Source organism: Myotis yumanensis, unplaced genomic scaffold, assembly GCF_028538775.1.
Source record: "Myotis yumanensis isolate MYYU_CA2020_CCGP unplaced genomic scaffold, mMyoYum1.0.hap1 SCAF_13, whole genome shotgun sequence".
In the NCBI taxonomy this organism is placed as follows: domain Eukaryota; kingdom Metazoa; phylum Chordata; class Mammalia; order Chiroptera; family Vespertilionidae; genus Myotis; species Myotis yumanensis.
Window position 1 is genome coordinate 15,842,221 of NW_027223764.1, and position 19,451 is coordinate 15,861,671.

At 45.1% G+C, this 19,451-nt stretch overlaps 1 protein-coding gene across 2 annotated transcripts; it reads right to left on the reverse strand.

Moving 5' to 3' along the window:
• Positions 1-4,818: 4,818 nt before the first annotated feature.
• On the reverse strand, positions 4,819-14,961 carry LOC139021443 (glutathione S-transferase omega-2-like). Of its 2 annotated transcripts, XM_070431821.1 has the most exons (6): positions 14,928-14,961; positions 14,529-14,637; positions 14,163-14,385; positions 13,157-13,258; positions 6,580-6,686; positions 4,819-5,104 (listed from the first exon to the last, which is right to left on the reverse strand). In XM_070431821.1, exons 1-6 carry the CDS (start codon positions 14,959-14,961, stop codon positions 4,945-4,947), a joined length of 735 nt encoding a protein of 244 aa, XP_070287922.1. In that variant the 3' UTR covers positions 4,819-4,944. The 2 variants fall into 2 exon arrangements, with proteins under 2 accessions (XP_070287922.1, XP_070287923.1); XM_070431822.1 differs by lacking the exon at positions 13,157-13,258.
• Positions 14,962-19,451: the final 4,490 nt, after the last annotated feature.

Below are 19,451 nucleotides of genomic sequence, written 5' to 3' on the forward strand. Positions count from 1 at the left end.
TCATAGTAAGATTTGGACTTAATACAATGGTGAGCTATTGGGGATCTTTGAATGAGACAGCAACTTGATTCACCCCAAACTGCGAAGCCCTGAACTATGTGACCCTCGCTGTGCAGTGCTGTGGGGGTTCATGGCTGGCTTCCAGAGTGGGGTTGGTGGTAGCTGTGGCCGCAGTCAGTGAAAGTCCCAGAGGTCCTCACTTCAGTCACTGACGGCTGTGGTTCAGAACATTCTCATGCTCTGTCCCTTCTCCAGCTCCTGGGATAGAGCTGGAAGGTTGTTTGGTTTGGCCAGCAGACCGCAATCAGAGAGAGCCAAGAACCACACAGTGAAGGAAATGTGTGCCTTCGACTCCTTCAGCTCGCCTCATCCCCACCCACGTCACCCTCCTCTGCCTGGACCCACTCTACTAGCCTGGAGGGGCACTTTGTAGAGTTAACTTTTCTCATTGCCATCCAAAGATAGCTTGTTTTTCTAACTTTTTTAAAAATAAAAATAATGCAGTCATGATAAAAAATTTCAACCACTGACAGAAAATGTAACACATAAAAGCTCCCACTCCTGACTCCAGTCCACTCCTCAGCAATAACCAGGATGAGGCTTCTTGTATATACTTCCAATTTTTTTTCTATGTGTGTATCATGTGTGTGGATACATCCCTTTTGTTCTTGTTTACTTAAATTGCATCATACCATCTAACTTTTCTTGGATATCTTTTATGAACATTTGACTCTACCATATTCTTAAAATAGCTGCTTATATCTCCCTGTATGTATGGGTGTTCCCTAATTTACCCAACTTCCTCTACTGAGGAACACTTAAGTGCTCCCTGCCTTTTTTTTTTTTTTCTATTGTAAACAACACTGCAGTGAACACTGCGCAGAAAGCAGGCTTTAAGGGATTCTTCCTCTCCTGGTAATTTCTATACGTATTCTGTACTCAACTACATACTGTGTATGGATTCACCACCAAGCATTTGACCATAAAAATAAACAATTGCCTGGGATTTATTCAATCATCATGACGCCAGAGTGAAGAAAAGGCATTTTTAACCAACTACAGCTCGTGTTCCACATAGGGGAACAGAAATTTAAGACAAGGGCTGTGTTCCCAAGAAACTGGGTCTATTGGGAAGACAAGACCAATGGTCACTAAGTCAGAGAACAATGAAGGGTGTTGGTAACCGAAGGTGAAAGAATGTGGCTCTGAGCCCCGCGTGGCATGAGGAAGTTGTAATCGTTTTTGCTCCCTTATACACGGGAAAATGTGAAGAATCCTCGCAAAGAAAATCCAGCACAATTGTCATTCTGTCCCCAAATGCTTGTGTTCCATTCATCTGAGCCCAGGGCTGGCTTACTGCCTCCTGCACAACTAGGGCCCCTGCTCTACAGGAGAAATGCATTTTCCCATTGCTTTGGTGTTCTTCTAAGCCCCACAAAGAAACCAGGAAGTAAAACTGTCAACAACAAATTATCTCCCAACAAAATGCAACCACATAACACCCAAAAATGTTCAGAGGTATTTCTACTTTTGACAGGAAAAGCTAGGTCTTCAGAGTGCAAGGTGAGATTGGCAGGGCAGAGGGGGGTAGGAGGATGGGGAAAATTTGGTCCCATCTGTTTCTTTAAACCTTACCAATCAGCCAAAACCGGTTTGGCTCAGTGGATAGAGCGTCGGCCTGCGGACTGAAAGGTCCCGGGTTCGATTCCGGTCAAGGGCATGTACTTGGGTTGCGGGCACATCCCCAGTAGGAGATGTGCAGGAGGCAGCTGATCGATGGTTCTCTCACATCGATGTTTCTAACTCTCTGTCTCTCTCCCTTCCACTCTGTGAAAAATCAATAAAATATATTTAAAAAAAAAAAAACCTTACCAATCAGTGATATTTTAGGTTTCTTTTAGGGAAACTATTTAAACTATAAATAGAAAGCAAAGACCCACTTCCTGCCACTTGTCACAAGCCAACCCTGGGCCTCTCTTCCCAGCTGGCCAGAGATGACTCACCCAGCCCCCCACCCCCACCTCATTGCTCACCTATTCCTGGAGAGTGGACTAAACTATGTTAGACCAAAGGTCTCTTGGGACAGTGGTTGGACCCCAAAAGGCTAACGGTGACCTTGGGTCTCTCCCAAAAGTTATGGTTAGCGCTGAACCAGCTCCCCAGGATTGAACCTGCAGATCAGCCCCAAGGTCTCCCAGTGAAGAATATGAGTCAGCCCATATATTCCCCCAACCCCAGAGAGACAACAGCAGGAGGCTTAAGTAGAGCCAGATTCAGGGCCATGGAGGTTGGTGGTGGTCATTCCTCTTGATATTCATGGTTTATACCTGATAATTCAGTTCATCCACTCTAACACTTTGTTGTCTGAGATTAGAGAAATTTAGAGCCAGAAGGAATTTCAAGTAACATTTAGTACCATCTCCTCCCCCATTCTCCTACCACCATTGCCACCTCCGCCCCACCCCCACCATGTCAGGATGTAACTGGACTTGGTCCAGATGGCTCCGGTGCAGAACTCTAAGGGAGCTCTACCCAGTCTCCTCTGGTCATGGATCAGATGACAATGAGGCTCTTTCAAATGCTGTCTGTGGTTGAAACTATTTTCTCTTTTTCCAATCTACAAGATATAGAGGACAGCTTTCGCCTTCATTCCGTAAATTTAACATGCTTTTATAAGATATATACCAATTATTAAAAGTGGTTATCTCTGAGATAAGAGAAGCAACACCTCCTATTCTTTTTCATTGTGTTTTTATTACCCTGATGCATTTCTGCCCCTCTCCCAATAATATAAGTGGTATTTTAAAAAGCTCCTCATGCCCTGCCGGTGTAACTCAGTGGTTGAGTGTTGACCTATGAACCAGGTGGTCACAGTTCAATTCCCTGTCAGGGCACATGCCCAGGTTGTGGGCTCGATCCCCGTGAGGGGCATGCAGGAAGCAGCCTATCAATGATTCTCCCCCATTATTGATGTGTGTCTCTCTCTCTCCTCACTTCTCAGAAATCAATTAAAAAAAATGTTTTTAAAAGCTTCTCATGGAACATTAATTTCCTCTTTTCTCTGGGCTAAATCCTAGTTTCATCCAGAGGTTAACAACTCAGGTCCTGTTGTGGGTCAGATGGGTGGCATTGAGAGAGAGAGAGAGGAAAAGAGAGAGAGAGAGAGATGGGGGGAGAGAAAGTGGAAGGTGGAAGGCAGTGCAGGTGACCTTTGCAAAATGCAGAGAGCACAGCTGGCGGAAAGGCATTCAAATCCAAAACTGGGCTGTGGGCTGCTGGCCTGCAGCCTTCCCCACAAGCACTCTCCTCCATGCTTTAGTTCTTGGTGCTTCAAGCCTCCTAAATTAGTATGTGGAGCCCAGCAGAGAACGTCTTTGGTTTTGGCCATCAGAGACATGCCGTTAACTGTTGTGCTGACGGTAATTTTGGTCCCATGCTAAACACTCACCAGCACATGGGATTTACACCTGCAAGGGCTGATCAGTCCCCACGTCCTTGGAGAGGCCACAGAAGCCCAGCAAAGATCCCAGGGAAATGTGACGCACAGACGTCACTCTGCATTGGCTTGGGTGCCATGGCAACAGGGCATCCCATCCTGAGAAGACGGTGCAGCAGATGGCCCCTGTCATGTGGCGCCTGCGGTGGCAGACCAGGCCACCTCACGGAGCAGGATTGCTCTGTCCAACTGGCACTGAGTCACACTGGTAACTATTTACATGCGTCAAAATACACCCAGAGGCAGCAGATGGCCAGGCCAGGCTGAGACATGGGGAGAAATGAGGCTGGTTTGGGCTGAGTCAGAGGCAAGGGCAGCAGACAGCTCCTCCGTGGGCATGGACAATTCACAACATCACTCCTGTTGCTGGCTGGTCTCAGCCTGGCTGGAGGCTGGGAAAAAGTTAGGCTTAAAAGGATCACAGGCTGATCCCTAGATCCTGAGACAAGATGACATTGGACAGGCCCGTCCCACGCCTAAGACACCTGCCAGCACACCAGGCCATTCTTCTGGGCTCTTTGTCACCTTCAGGGGTCCGAGCCAGCATATCAGGCTGAGACAAGCATTCCCACAGCAAGACAAGCAGCTCCAAAACACTAGGTCTAACACCCCAACCAAAATGAGTGGAGGGACCCGGGGCTCCCATGTCTTTGTCACCTTTGTCATCTTATCACGCAGATGACCCAGGGTTTGGTACACAACAAGCAACTGGAGGTGTTTGTTGCAATGAATTGAAAGCGTGTGTGACGCAAATCCAACAGAGTGACCTTTGCCTGGGACTGGGTTTGGGGTGTGTGTATTTTTTTAAGACAGGATGTTGGCTATAGAACATTTTGTGAGCTATCCTGAGCCCCGATAGCACTGGTAAAATTCTGACGTCTTTAGTCCAGGGTGATAACGGGTGTTTCATTTCCTGCTTTGGAATTCTTTCAGTCATGGGACCCCTGGTGTCTCCCAGGCCCACAGCCAAAATGTGAATGACAATGATATTCATGCTCACCCACGTGGGCTGCAGCTTTCGTTTGCCAAGTGGAGAATATTTGGATTTGGAGTGTTTTCTTCTTCCTTTTCCTCTCTGCCTTTGCTCCCACCAGGGAGGTGGTGAAGGATGCCAGTCTATAGTGACAAATGTCAATGATTGGCAGGCCTTAAACATCAACATCAGCATCAATAATCTGGAAGTCAAACTGGGGCCAAAGGCCAAGGAGCCAGGAGGCACACAGGCTCCTAAAACGTGCACTGGGCACTGGCTTTTTAGACAATCCTTAGAAGCTATGGGTTCCAGGAGTCAGACAGTGACGACCAGAAAGAAGACCTTTTCTGTCTCCATGTTTATTAGGAACCTTAAAAAAAAGGAACAGAGATTGATTGACCCACCCAAACAACTCCTGGAACAGTGTCACGACATGCTTGGGAATTCTGGGTGGTGAAGGGGTGGACCATGGGGCTCAGCAACTCAGCCCATAGTCAAAGGCGTCGGGGTGGTTCTGAAAATAGAGATTCAAGAAGCCCAGGAAAATGTTCTTATCTATGAGAAGAGCACACACCGTGGGGTCCTGCTTCATGGCCTCGATCCAGAGCCGAAGAGCTGGGGTGTGGTTCACACAGCTGCGGGACAGGAAAGAAGTGTTAGCTCACCGGAAGAGGAAGGCATCAGGGAAAATGGCACGCGTCGCTCTTTAGATACCAAAAAAATGGGTTTCTTTGGGCAATGGAGTCATCTTAGTTCGCTATGATCAACTGAGCATGATCACTTATTGAAAGAAAACCTTGTTTTTGGAGTACTTGTGTGTGCTTTTGAATTGTGTAAGTTGCTACTGATTTTAACAGTACAGTTAAAATACGTGTGGGCTGATTGCTCTGGGGAAATAAGGTGCCTATGCCTGGCTGGTTACCAACAGGAAGACAACCCTCTGAAAGAGACATTCTTCTGTCATTCTCAGATCCTACGTTAGTGGGTTTGGAAAAAATAAAAACAAGTCGTTTCCAAAACACTTAAAAAAAATAATGAGTAACAATCATCAAACTTTGAAATAATGGAGCTGATTGGGCTCCATTATTTCAAAGATCAGAAGTTTAGGTCTAGACTATGTCCAGTGACTTGTTCAAGATCGTACAACCTGTTAGTGGGAAATCTGTGGTTCAATACTCTGTACCCAGAGGAGACAGGTTTTTCATGATGTTTGTGTCGAGACAGAGTTTAAAATATCTGAATATGTTCTATCTGACCTTTGCTCAGAGACAGCCAAAGGGGGATCTGCAGATGACTCTTGGGTATAGTCAAGCCCACTCATTACAAGGGCACCCACACAGCTCTAGCTGGGCAGGACTGGATTCCCAAATGCCAGAGTCGTCCAGCACCCACCATGCATCCAGCACCCACCATGCGACTGGCTGGGATTAGAGCAGGTGCTGGCCCTTCTCCTCCGAGCATTGTGACAACAAAGCACATGTTCTGCCCAGGGCCCCTACATAGTCCTCCCCCCCCGCCCCACCTCCATGCAATTTCTTCTACTTTGAACATCCCTACACTTCCATGGTGGCCATTTCAATTGTTTGTTTTAACATCGAGCATCTGTTGCTTTTAAAATCAGTGCTTGTTTGTGTGTGTGTGCGTGTGTGTGTGTGTTTTAAAATATTCCTATCTGGGGAAGATTCCTCAGAGAACTAAATGTGAGTAAAGTGTATGGTGGGCACTGGATTTCTGGACAATCCTTAGGAGGATTATCTGAGCAGGTCCAGGAGCTGGGCCACTGAGGGAGCTGCAGACAAGTCACCAAAACCCGGTGACTAAGACCCACCAACTGCTTGCACCACTGGCCTGAGTTTGGATGGGCTGGTGAGGACAGTAGCTCTGAGGCACCACAGGTCTTATCAGCAGAAATATGGGGAGAGTGTGGGTCCACAGAGCGTGGCAGAAGAACACAGATGCATTTTAAACAAGGAAACAGTTTAAAACCTGATTTCATTTCACACGCATCGTGAAACACGTCCAAAGGAGGATAAATGGCACACACACCATTTCAACCACTGTTGCCCAGTCCAACCCCAGGAAGTCATGACCACGTGGTCAAATGTCTTACTCAGCTATTCCATATACATCCAGCCGCTCAAACCAGGGCCAAAAGAGGTAATCAATCATGGATATACAGTCTCCACCAAAGAAGACGGTGTTCTGATAGCTAAGAATCTAAAAGTTTAAACAGAACAAAAGCAAGTTAATTTGCTGATCTGCTGGCATAGTTATAGATACTAAATACAAATATCAAATTAGTTCCCACAGAGGGAGAACTTAGGCTTCGATTCTCCTGATTTGTTAGGTAAATGCTTCCTCCCTTTTTCTGAGGTTTTCTCCACCCTATTTAGGGTAACACTCCTGGCCACACTCAGTCCCTTCCCTCCTTTGAACCCTGGAGGGAGAGGGTGGCTCCTTTGATGGGAGAATTTGGAAGGACAACCCAGGCAGAGGGAGCCTGTCCCTCTCTCGGCCTGGAACAGGATCCTCCCGGTGCTATGCTCTCCATGGAGCAGCTCAGCCCCCAGAGAGCGGAGGCCCTGTGTCAGGCCAGTGCAGCTTAATACTGGGATGGAGGAGGGCCACAGTAGGAACCCCACTTGTTCCAGTTGTGACCCCCCACTCTCCAGGATTCACTTTATCTGTAACAAAGGGGATACTGTGTCACAATGTGCCTTCTTCTTTTGCTTGCTTTCTTTAAAAAAAAATATTTTTATTGATTTCAGAGAGGAAGGGAGAAAGAGAAATAGAAACATCAATGATGAGAGAAAAATCATTAATTAGCTGCCTCCTGCACACCCCCTATTGGGGATCAAGCCTGAAACCCGAGCATGTGCCCTGACCAGGAATTGAATCATGACCTCCTGGTTCATAGGTCGACACTCAACCACTGAGCTGGGCAAGAAAGAGCAGTGCTACTTAATGGACTCCCTCTAATCCAGCGGTTCTCAACCTGTGGGTCGCGACCCCCTTTGGCGGTCGAATGACCCTTTCACAGGGGTCGCCTAAGACCATCCTGCATATCAGATATTTACATTACGATTCATAACAGTAGCAACATTACAGTTATGAAGTAGCAACGAAAATAATTATATGGTTGGGTCACAACATGAGGAACTGTATTTAAAGGGCCAGAAGGTTGAGAACCACTAGTCTAATTAGAGTCTAATCCCACCATTGTCTTTTTATCATATTTTCTTTTTTATTTCAGTTCTTTGAACTTCACACTTGTTGGCCAGTCAACATTATCAATTTTTTACATTAAAATAAAATTTCTCTTTCCCAAATGGGACAAATTAATCCCAGATAGAAAGCAGATAAACTCTTAACAGATAGCCAAAGTCAAAATAAATAAACAAATAAAAGCACTTGAAAATTTAAAAAGCAAAAGTACTTAGCAGAGATTATTGTTGGGCCAGGTTTTCCCAGAGAGAAAAGTATGGTGTCAATTACCTAGCTAATCAGATGACTTTGACCCGTTTAACTCATAGTCAACTAAATTCTTCCCTGTAGTTATAGATCTAGATTCCTGTGCCCTTTATCTAGATTTCCATACTCCTATCTTTATCAATCAGGCTTGATTTTTTATACTCTAAAACAGCTGTTGACTCTATGATGTAGTGTAGGGTTATAGTTAAGAAGGTGAGTTCTGCTCTGGCTGGTTTTCTCAGTGGTTAGAGTGTCAGCCTGTGGACCGAAGGGTCACAGGTTCAATTCCCGGTCAAAGGCATGTACCTCAGTTGCAGGTTCCCCAGCCCCATAGGGACCCTTGTGGGAGGCAGCCAATCAATGTGTCTCTCTCACATTGATGTTTCTCTCTCTCCCTCCCTCTCCCCCCCCCCCCCCCCACTTCTTCCTCCTCCTTTCTGGTTTTGTGCTGGGCTCCACCTCTCATTCAACATGAAACCCACGACAACTTATGTACCTCTTCTTCCAAGCCTCAATTTTCTCATCTGTAAAATGGTGGCAATGTTAGTGCCCACCATGCATGAATAAAGTGAGTTCTTGTGATGACAAAGCACAGTGACCTCAGAAGGTTACATCTACATAAAGCAAATCCACCCTCACAGAAAGGATCAATGGGGTCCCCACATCCTTCTCAGAGCAGAAAGGCAATCTTGTGGCCCTAAGTCTAAGTCTTCATTCTCTCCCAGTATGGCATAGAGAAGCCCCCTTCCTGGTGTCCTGAAAATCTGAAAAAAAAATGTGAGATGGTGTCACTTTGTTCAAAGAAACCACTAATAGGATAACACTCAAACAATAGAATCTGGCCAATAAAAATTCAAAACAGAGACTATTTTCAGTCATGTATAAATAAGATCTGACGTACAGAGTAGAGGGACAAATTGTTCTGTTTTTATGGATTCCAGAAAGGCACAAGACTTCTTATGTTCAGGAATAAAAATAGTTTCCCAAATTTGTATCACTGATTTTGAAACATATACTTCCAGCTTATTACTAGCTTTCATGGCACAAATCAGAACCCAATCTAAGTGGATCAACTCTGGAATTTCTGTGTAACTCCTGTGCTTTACAGAGCAGAGGTGCTTTTGGGAAAGTCCTTGTCAAAAGAAATCATATGCAGACATTTAACGGAACCCATGATGGGTCCTTTGGTAAAGTAACAAGATATTTTGAAAATGAATAGCTGCTTAGTAATTGACATTTATTTAGTATATGTTTCTGAAGCTTTTCATTTACTCAAAGTAGGAGTGTATGCCATTAAATATATATGATCTTATAGCTATGATCAACCTGTACATCAGCTCTCACAAAGTAATTCAAGTCGTAACAAGGTACTTTGTATAGTAAAAAGTCAAGATGAGCATATAGATGAAATGGGTGAGGCATCAACTATTTTCTGGCAGCTTCTACCCACCCCCAAAATACATATGCACATTCCTTTGCACTTTTCTTAAATCCAAGCGTGACTTGGGACCACTCACATCAAGATCCTTAGAGTTCTTGCCTCAGCTGCCTCAGACAGACATTTCTCCACCAGATTTCTCCCAGGGCAAAGCTAAAAATCCCAACAGAATATCTGGCTTCCTGTAAACCAGCACAACATGCCAGCTCCTTTACAGATGTAGGAGAACATACTGGCCAGCCCTCCTCAGAGATTTGGTGAAGTCTTAGGACCCTCAATAGGAGAGCTCCCTTCTATGCAAACCTGATAACTTCCAAACATGTCAAATAACTTTTCCCCTTAGAATCACAGAACATCAGCACGGAAGGGCCACTGGAAGTCATCTAGGGTGACTCTTCTCCCCCCACCATCATTTTGCCATTTTTTTTAGACTGGGCTCATTACACAAAAGATTAGAGCTGCAGGGTAAAAGAAGTGTACAATAAAATATTAAATATGAAAAATAATAAAATGCTAAGCTCTGAAAAAATAAAAGAACAGAAGGTCAAAAAGGAAGGAAAATGGTATCAAGATATCAAGCCAGGAGTCCTGCAGAGATCCTTAAAGCTTTGAATTGGACTTGGGTTTCCTGGCAGCAGAAATGGAGAGGAAAACATCCTGGCAAGCTGAGTCTTGTCTCTCACATGGAAGCACAAGAGACTCTCACTGTCAGGGTAGGAAACAGACCCAGGGAGGTAAAGGGACCCTCTGGTTAGTGCCAGAGCTAAGACAGAAACACCATTCTCCTAATTCCTAGCCTAGAGTCGATCCCTGTGTCATTCTACTTCAAATGTAGGAGGACTCTACTCACAGAAGCTTCCAGTCTGTTGTGAACTCTTTGCTTGTTCTTTAAGAATCAGCAAAAAGCTTAGAGTCGGCATATTCTGGAAGCCTCTCCTGCTCTGCAGCCACGGATTGGAGAACTGCCCCCTCAATCCCACTTTCTCCCCGCTCTCAGTCAGGGGCTCTGCAGGGAGGGGACACACACCAACATACTCGTGGTTGCAGAGCTTACCAGAATTCTCTCCTTCCTGTTTCAATCCATTGATAAGGTCTTCAGGCAACTTCACTCAAATAGTTCTTCTGTGTTCTCAGTTTAAACTAGTGTCTTGCTTACAGCAAATGAGATGCTATCACAATGTTTAGGAGAGTCAGAGGCAAACTAAACCGGCAGTCTTAATTCCCAGTGTCTTATCTTTCCTAAGTGTTTTGTCATCAGAAACAGACTAGGAAGCTGCTGCTGCTATACCTGGACCCACTTAGCCGTGGTCATATTAATACCCAACGTCATTTTTAAAAACTCTATTTTGAGTTCTTTCTGTTTCCCGCCTGCCACATCGGATGGTGTTGGCCATTCTTAATATTGAATAGCTTCCCTCACAGTGGAATCCCTCACTTTCAGCGCTATTGTCCTTGGCATCACCAAGCAAGGCAAAATGGCCTGCTTAGGGGAGACATTGTTCTTCCAAGGCCCAGGCATCCCTCACGAGGCCACATGTGGGGAGGGAACTGAGGCTCTGCCTTCTAGCCCTTCTAACACATCTTCAATTCAGGCTTAAGAAATTGAGATATTTGAGGGATAGCCATTTGATATTCTGAAATAATAGAAAATCTATTTTTTAAACTTTCTGTTCTCCAGTTCACTGAAAAATGACTACAGAGGGTGGTCCCCTTGCTTTTAAAGGATGTGATAAGAGATGAAGAGTGGGCATGCAAATGAAGAGCAAAGGACCATTTGGTTTGACGAGGGAACACTATTTCCACCCCCTGAAGGTGAAAAGCCTGGTAGGAAGGTCCCCTCATCTTCTGCGAGGATCTCTCGGGCTCCCCCAGGGGGATGGAAAGGAGGTTAGCAGCTGGAGCACAAGTGGAAGGAAGAAGCGCGCGGGCTCCCCCTTGTGGCCATCGCTGGTGAGGCGCACTGACTGTGGCACCTCCAGGAGGGTCACAGGGAGGAAGAAATCTTATCTGTAAGGGTTTTGTGTACAAACAAGGTCACGAAGAGAAGAGAATCCGAGACTTCCTCAAACCAGGCATTCTAAAAAGCTTCAGTCTACAGTCCTGGACTCTTGGATTCAGCTTCAGTAATTGCTGCCCTGCACCCCCAGCCTCTAAGGAGGACAGACAGCGTGATGGCTCACATTGGGGTGCTCATGTCATTGCTGGAGGAGGAAGAAGGAGGTTTTTCTTGATAGAAATAGTTCTTAAGCAGCAGGACCTCCTCTCCTTCCCTTCCCCCTACACACACACCCAAAAGACACAAAGCTGCTTGCCAATAAACCAGCAATTCAGGCCCTTATCCAAAAGCAACAGTCAAGTACTCAACTCCAGAGCAGAAGTCTTGAGTTCATAAAAGATAAGGGGAGATTCTCCAGATTTCAAATTCCAGGGCCCTGCTACACTGATATACAGCTGAAGGTGAGCTAATGACAATGAACCAATGACACCTGTAAAACAAACCAGGTGTGTATAACAGAGTATAAAATCATTTGTCCTCTACAAAGAAACCTTAGAAGTAGTGACTGGTAGAACATGCCCCATCTTGCTGCTCATCACTATGAAGATTCAGAAGGCATCTTGCCAACATTTGGGGATTAAAGGACCACCTTGAAAATTCTATCCTGGCATCCTTTTAATGGGCTTAATTCTTTTGCCAAAATTTATTTGTAAGCTAGTAAGGGGGTTGAAGCTAGCAAAGCAATGCTTGACAAGTCAAACATCTTTAAAGTGGTGGATGGTGGATAAAAAGATAAATGAATATTGATCGAATCTCTGAAGCAGGGGGTGGGGAGGAACCTCCTGTGTATGTAAACAATGGAAGAAATCACAACAGAAAAGATTATGGCACAGAATTTTTAATGTTACGTTTCTATGCATACAGAAAAAGATAAGCCAAGTTAAAAGTTATAACAAAAGAAAACAAAAATGTCTTAAAAACAAGCAAATATCTTTTACCTGTAAGGAACTCTTTGAAAGGAGCTTTCACAAATCAGCAAAGAAAACCAGTAAGACCTTGATAGACAACCCAGGTAACAGACCATTTTCACACAAAAAACAAGAATACTAAGAGATGGCATACTTTGGAGAAAATATCCCACTTCACTAGCAATCAAAGAAATACTCATTATATCAACAACGAGAAATTGCTCTCTCTCTTCAAAACAGGCACATATCTTTTTAAAAATATATATATTTTATTGATTTTTTTTACAGAAAGGAAGAGAGAGGGATAGAAAGTTAGGAACATCGATGAGAGAGAAACATTGACCAGCTGCCTCCTGCACACTCCCCACTGGGGATGTGCCCGCAACCAAGGTACATGCCCTTGACCGGAATTGAACCTGGGACCCTTGAACCCGCAGGCCAATGCTCTATACCTGTTGAGCCAAACCGGTTAGGGTGGCACATATCTTTTTACACGAAGTTTCCCAAGAGTGAAAAGGGGGTAGAGCAAAGGGCATTTTCATATACTGCTCTTTGGGGAGGATGTAGCATCATACAGCTCCAGCCTGTACAGTGTTCATGCCCTTTGACCTGGTAATGCCATTCCTGGAAATCAGACCCAAGCACATATTCTAAAATAGAGAAAGCACGAGTTAAGATGACAAGTAGCCGAACTTATCAAAGTCAGGCAGAAAGACGAAGTCTGTGCAAGCAGAAGGTGTCAGGGTGACCAGGTTAACGACCCTACATTGCTTCTTCCATTGGATCTCACCAGGAGAGGGGCCCCTTTTTGTACCTCTTCAAGGTTGCAGAATTCCTCACGAAGGGCTAGCTTCAGATCACAGCATTCTTTCCCGCATCTCAATGCTACCAGACACTCCTTGGTCAAATGTGGGACCTAATCAGAGGACACAGGTTTCTTAGTGGAGAAATCTGAGGGAACTCCACGCTTCTGCTCTGTCTAAAAACACAGCGAAAGCTTTGTCCCTCCAGCTTAACAGGCCAACGCCCACATCCGGGCTCCTCAATAGGAGTATCCTGAGGGGTCTCTGTGGTTCCAGCAATCCATTTGTCTTAGCTCCCGGGTAAAACAAGGTGCTTTTAAAAAGTGTTCTCAAGTACTTCTTACTTGATCAACTATTTCCATGCTGTACAATCTTAGGCAGGCAGTTAACCTCTCTAAGCCCCAGTGTTCCCATCTAAAAAATGGATGCAGTAATAGTACCCACCTGGTGCAAGGGCAGTTGTAAGGGTTGCATGAGTTAACCTTTATAAAGGGAGTTAGAATAGTGCTTGGCACATCATACATGCTCAGTATATGTCAGTTGTTTTTATTGCATTTCAAAGAGAACCATCTTAAAGTTTCTCCACTTTTTCCCCAGTTATCAGCAGGTACCCCCTTTTGTCTCCACATTTCCTGGACAGTTGGCACTCTTGCTCTGAAAAAAGAGCAGTTCCCTCCCATGCGTTAGTGTCTTTATTCCCTTTAATTATATTCTCTGTAAAGCATCACCGGCTCTTTCAATATTCCTATCTTAAGTCACACAGTCAAAACTTTGCCATAATCATACCTCTGGAGACTGCTAGTTCACATCGAAAACACCTCTCAGTGAAGCCTTTAACCTTTAATATCAGAGGCAATGGCTCTACTATAATTGCATACCAGTTATTCTCCTAAGGCACACGCAGTATCAAAACAAAACAATGTCACCGATGATTAGGCTTTAAAAATGAATTGAAGTTTGGGAAAGACATACAAAGTAAAAGAGAGCGTACGTGGCTTTTTAAAAAATTCAACATACCTTATAGAATAGCTCCAATAACATCTTTTGGCGAGCTCGCTCATAAGGGTCATATGGATACAGCTTCCTTCCCGGATAAGCATCATCCAGGTACTCACAAGCGATCACAGATTCGTAGATCAGCTGACATCTGCTGTTTTCCAGGACAGGGATTTGGCCAAAGGGGTGCTTTGTATAGTACCAGTCAGGCTTGTTTCTCAGGTTAATGTTGATAACCTCATAGCTTAAAAGGCAAAGGGAAAACAAGACAACAAACGTGAGAGGCTGACCCAGGCAGACACGCATCTCCAGGGCGGAAGAGAAGCCCGGGCGCTCCCGATTTGCAACATCCCCCGGTGCCTGCGGCACTGACCTTCCATCTCTCACCTGATGCCTTTGGCCAGGAGGACCAGCCGAGTTCTGTGCGCAAAGGGACAGAACCTCATGCTGTAGATTCGGATCAGGCCCTCTGGGACCGGCCCTGGGGGGACACTTCCTGCGGGGCGGGTGAGGGATACCAAGAGGTGGATTAGGCCACTGGGGAAGAGGGGCTCACTCTCCTCCCAGTGACCTCAAGAGGGCTGTGCACCCCTCCTCCTCCTCCTCCTCCTCCTCCTCCTCCTCTGGAGTCCCCAGACTGGACACTTTTGCACGTGGCTTTTGTGCAGAGGAACCCTTCCAGCCTCCCCACACCACACCCCCCCCCCCCCCCCTACCACCACCACCACTGAGCTGGTCTGGGGGCCAAGGCCCAGCGTCTCCATCCCGCGGACCCAGAGGACTCACCTTTCCCCAGGCTCCTGCTCTCATCCTCACCCATGGTTATCGTGCGTCTGCACAGCGCCCAGTGCTCCAAGCCTCGCCTTTGGAGCTCGCCGCGGCCGCAGCCGCAGGCTCCGGCGCGCCGCCCCTGCAGCCCAAATTCAAGGTTTAGGGGACTGGGATCCGGTGGGGCAGCGGGGACGTGATCTGGGAAGCGAGCGAGGTAGGATAACAACGCAGAGAGACTTCGCCCCAGACTTGGAAGTCCAAGTAGGAGAGTGGACAAAACACAACAAATAAAAATTCTGAGAAGTACCCCCTGCCTTGAACACGTGGGTACAGCCTTCGGTGGGGTCCCTTCTCGGCACTGAGAATCTGTGGAGATTGAGCACTGAAACGCCAGCTATTTCAAGGGAGTTTAACAAACACTAACCTGGGTAGCACTAAGGTTTTCTTGCCCATTCTAAGCCCTCCCTCCTGCATCTCTAAGACAATAGGCCTCATTCTCTGTGTGAGCACAAAAAATAAAGGCAAGCTTTTCCATAATATAGCAGATGAGAAGAAACACTTCTTAGTATTGAGCTCTTGCACGCCCGAGTGTCTCCTTAAATTTTGTGCCCTCACTGGCCTCACTCTAGTCCCAGCCCTATTCGTGAGATTGTACCCAAGCTATGAAAAAACTGGTAATGAATTTGAAACAAGATCATCTAGAGGCAAAGAAAAATGTGTGCGCTCTCTCCATCCCCCAGCATGAATCTTAGAGAAGATCCGTTCTAATGGCTAAGGGCACATTGTCAACAGCCCAGCAATACAGGGGTCACTTGGAATCGCTCTCCCATCTACATGAAATCAAGGCGGTAGCTGGCCTTTACTCTGACCCTAAGCAGCTTGGTGATCCTGAAATTCAGCAAATGGAAAGAGAACTTATTTGATTTTTACAGGATTGAGCTGAAACAGGAATTACTCACCAATGCATTTCAGAGGGTTGACAAGTAAAGGAGGAAAGAAAAGCATTCTATGCCTCACTCATTCTGATTAAATGGTTTCCATGGATTACCTTATTTGATTCCCACAACTACTCAGGCAATATTATTATTCCTATTTTACAAAATAGAAAATATCTTCAGGAAAATGAAATTATTTGTCCAAAGTGACCTGCTAGTAGGGTTGAAGAACTTTAAAAGTCCTAAGCCTGGCTCATTGTCTTGGCCTCTAAAGCTGCTAACAGTGTGGAGAGGAAAGGATCTAAGTCCTGGAAAAGATCTAACATGTAATTGCTGCTCAACAATTGTTAGCTGAATCTAAATATTCTTCATTAAAATGGCAGAACCTAATTATGTAGCTCATGATTGGACACCTTTTGTTGTTTGGAATTCCAGTCTATCCAGAAATTCTTGGTTAATAGTGTTAACATTTTTTTCCCTACTAAATAGGAATCTTTGAAAGTCTTTGGAATAGTGACTCAACAACCTTTTTTTGTTAGGTCATACAGAGTGATTTCATAGGAGACATGACAAGTTGCTGTGGATTTATAAGTTTGGGAAATGGCAAAAATGTTCTAATACATTTTCTCTTCAAAGAAATTGCATATGTGTCAGCAAGAAGTCTGGTATTGGAAAAACATTGGTTCTTCACTTGCCATCCTGACAATTTTGCATTTTGGAAGATAAAGTTATAGGATAACTACTATTCTGAAACTAATTTTAATCAATGAAGACAAACTGAGTGGTGAATAGTTTCCATTAGGGTTTACTCTTGGTGACTTTCATATGATTTTCATGTGTCATAAATTATGATTCTTCTCTTGTTTTTTTCCAAACATTTAAAAATATGAAAACCATGCTTAGTTCTTATGCTGTACAAAACCCAGCAGTGGGCTGGATTTGGCTCTCTGGCCTGAGTTTGCCCATCCTGGAGGAAACTGACAATGAATGAAATTTTAAGGGCCAAACTGGGAATTCCATTTGCAAAGTAAAAGGTTCCACTTTTCCACTATGCTAGAGAGAACCTATTTCTAAGATTTCCCCTCCCCTTATTGCCACCTTTTAAAGGAAACCAACTCTGGGAGTTGGTAAATGCTGTTTCTTCAAAGTATATCCGTGTATGGGAAGTCACATTCTAAAATGCAAGTCTATTTGGTGTAGTTAGGGGAGAATAGACAAGGTAATGAAAACAATTCTTCCCTTGAAGGGAAGGAAAATAATGTCAAGGTTCTCCGTTGGCACTTACACTCACACCCTGGCTTTGGCACTTAGACAAGCTCTCTCTCCCCTCTTTGGCCTTCATCCTTCTCAACTGTGAAATGAGAAAGAAACAGCACCTTCTTGATGGGTTTTGAATATTGAATGAAATCATACAGGTGATCCTCAGTAAGAGCTCAAAGTTAATGACTAATTGTAGTGAATAAGAACACATTGTTAAGAGCATAGTGCATTCCAATTTTGTGTCCATAAAGATGAAATGCACTGCAATCCAGCTTTGCCAAGCATATTAGAATTCGAATTCAACACTGAATATTTCTTTCACCAGTTACCAGTTAAAATGGCAGTTGAATGCTGCAGGCTACATTTCAGTAATGGGGATTTTAATCCTACCGCTGAACACTGTGGTTTCCCTGGAAAGAGTTTAATTATGACCTTTGAGCTTATCCCTACTTCCCTTTAAAGACCCAATAGGTACTTCTTTGAAATCCTCTTTGCAGATTGTCCTTCTATGTAATTATATCATGTTTACACCTCTACTATACTGACTCATTCAAGCAAGAAACAACTGGTAACAAGGCGATATTAAACCTACTCCAAATTGGTTTCCAGCTACCTGAAATATAATCGGATCTATTTGCAAATGTGGGGATCTTCAGGCATGGGTAATAGTAACTTAAGCCTTCGAGGAAAAGAATGCCACCACAGAAAAAATTTACTCTATTTAATTGAATCTCTGTTTTGAGAATAGAACTGGAGTTAGCATTTTTCAGGTTGTTTTTTTTTAAAAAAATGTTTTCTCTCATTCCTATCTCGGATGGTGGCAAAACCTGGAGGGCATCCCTCTGAATACTTCCGAAGCCTAATTTCCATGAAAGATGACTGGGTGTTGGGATATTGTTCACCGAGTTTGAAGAATAAGTGAGAAAAAACAGCTCTATTTTCAAATAGACTTGTTTGAAATAGAATCAGCACTTGTTTCCAGAATTGACCACACACCCCTTTTCCTTTCAAATGCAACCCTGGCCAGACCCACGCACCCACCCGGTAGAGGGGACAGGAGAGACGCTGCCAGACACCTCCCCGCCCGTGGGAAAGGGAACCGCCTGTAAAACGAGGGTGGAGCCCGCCCCTGGAGTGAGATCCTACCCGCCTACTGGCCCCGGTGCCCAGAGCTCCAGCCAAACCCTAGAGGCCTTCAGAAGCGCTCTGGCCAGTCCGTGCGAGCGAGCGGAGCCGCTGGGGGGCTGCGCTCCGGGCTGCTGGGAATCGGAGTCTCGATTCCCCACGGGTGTCTGTGACCGCGTAGTGGCTCTCTGTGGCACTTCAGTGCCCGGGTCTGCATCCGACTGAAGTTCGCCCGCAGCCGACCTGGGCCCAGAATGTGGGGCAGGCCGATCTGAGCAGAGATGGGTCGCCCAGAGCTTGGGCGTTGGCGGCCGAAGGCCCTTTGTGAAGTCATCCTTTGTCAGCTGCCTCTCAGGGTGCGGCCTCCAGATCGCTTGCATCACAATGGGGTGAGAGGGGGGCGCTCTTTTCAAATGTGGCCCACCCGGCCCACCCCCAGCAGTGAGCCCAAGGTGATTGCTAGGTGCTCTTCCGTTGAAGTACAGGAAACCAGACTGTATTGGGGCTGGCTGGTCAACAGCCCTTAATTCTGACAGTAAGAACAGGGTGCTGGGTGTGTCCTCCAGATATTTCTGCCAGCATCGTAAGGTCTCATTTAACCTCGGGACCTTAGTTGAATGATCTATAGAGTGAAGTGATGCTCTCTGACCTACCTTCTTCTCCTGGAGGTGATGTGATGATAAACATTAGTGAGAAGACCAATGGGCTATGGAAGTGTATGGAAGATGGCATTTCTATTTCTGAATGGGGATATTACCTATTACTCATTCGGCCTTACATACCACATTAAGGGATGTGGTCTCCACAGTAATTACATATTGAATGGGTTGTACAACATAATCTCTATGTTGTACACCTGAAATGGGATTTTGGTAGGAAGGAGTTGAAGAGGATACAGATTGGATATTGGAGATCAAATAGGAGGCCACCTAGTCACCTGACTTTGAGGTAATGCAGGTCTGGTCTTCATGGGTGACAATGGCAAGTGAAATTCAGTTGATGATGGAAAAAATGAGGATTGAAAATTCTCAATTCAGAACTTTGAAGACAAACTTGAAAGGGCATCTCTTGAAATGACAATGGGGTATCCACGTGGAAATGTTCAATGGGCGGTTAGAAATCTAGATTGAAGTCTAGATCTCAGTAGAGAGGATGACTTAGAGGTTTTCAGCAGAGACTGATAGAAACCTTAGTGTCATTTGAGCAGCTGGAGCAGGAA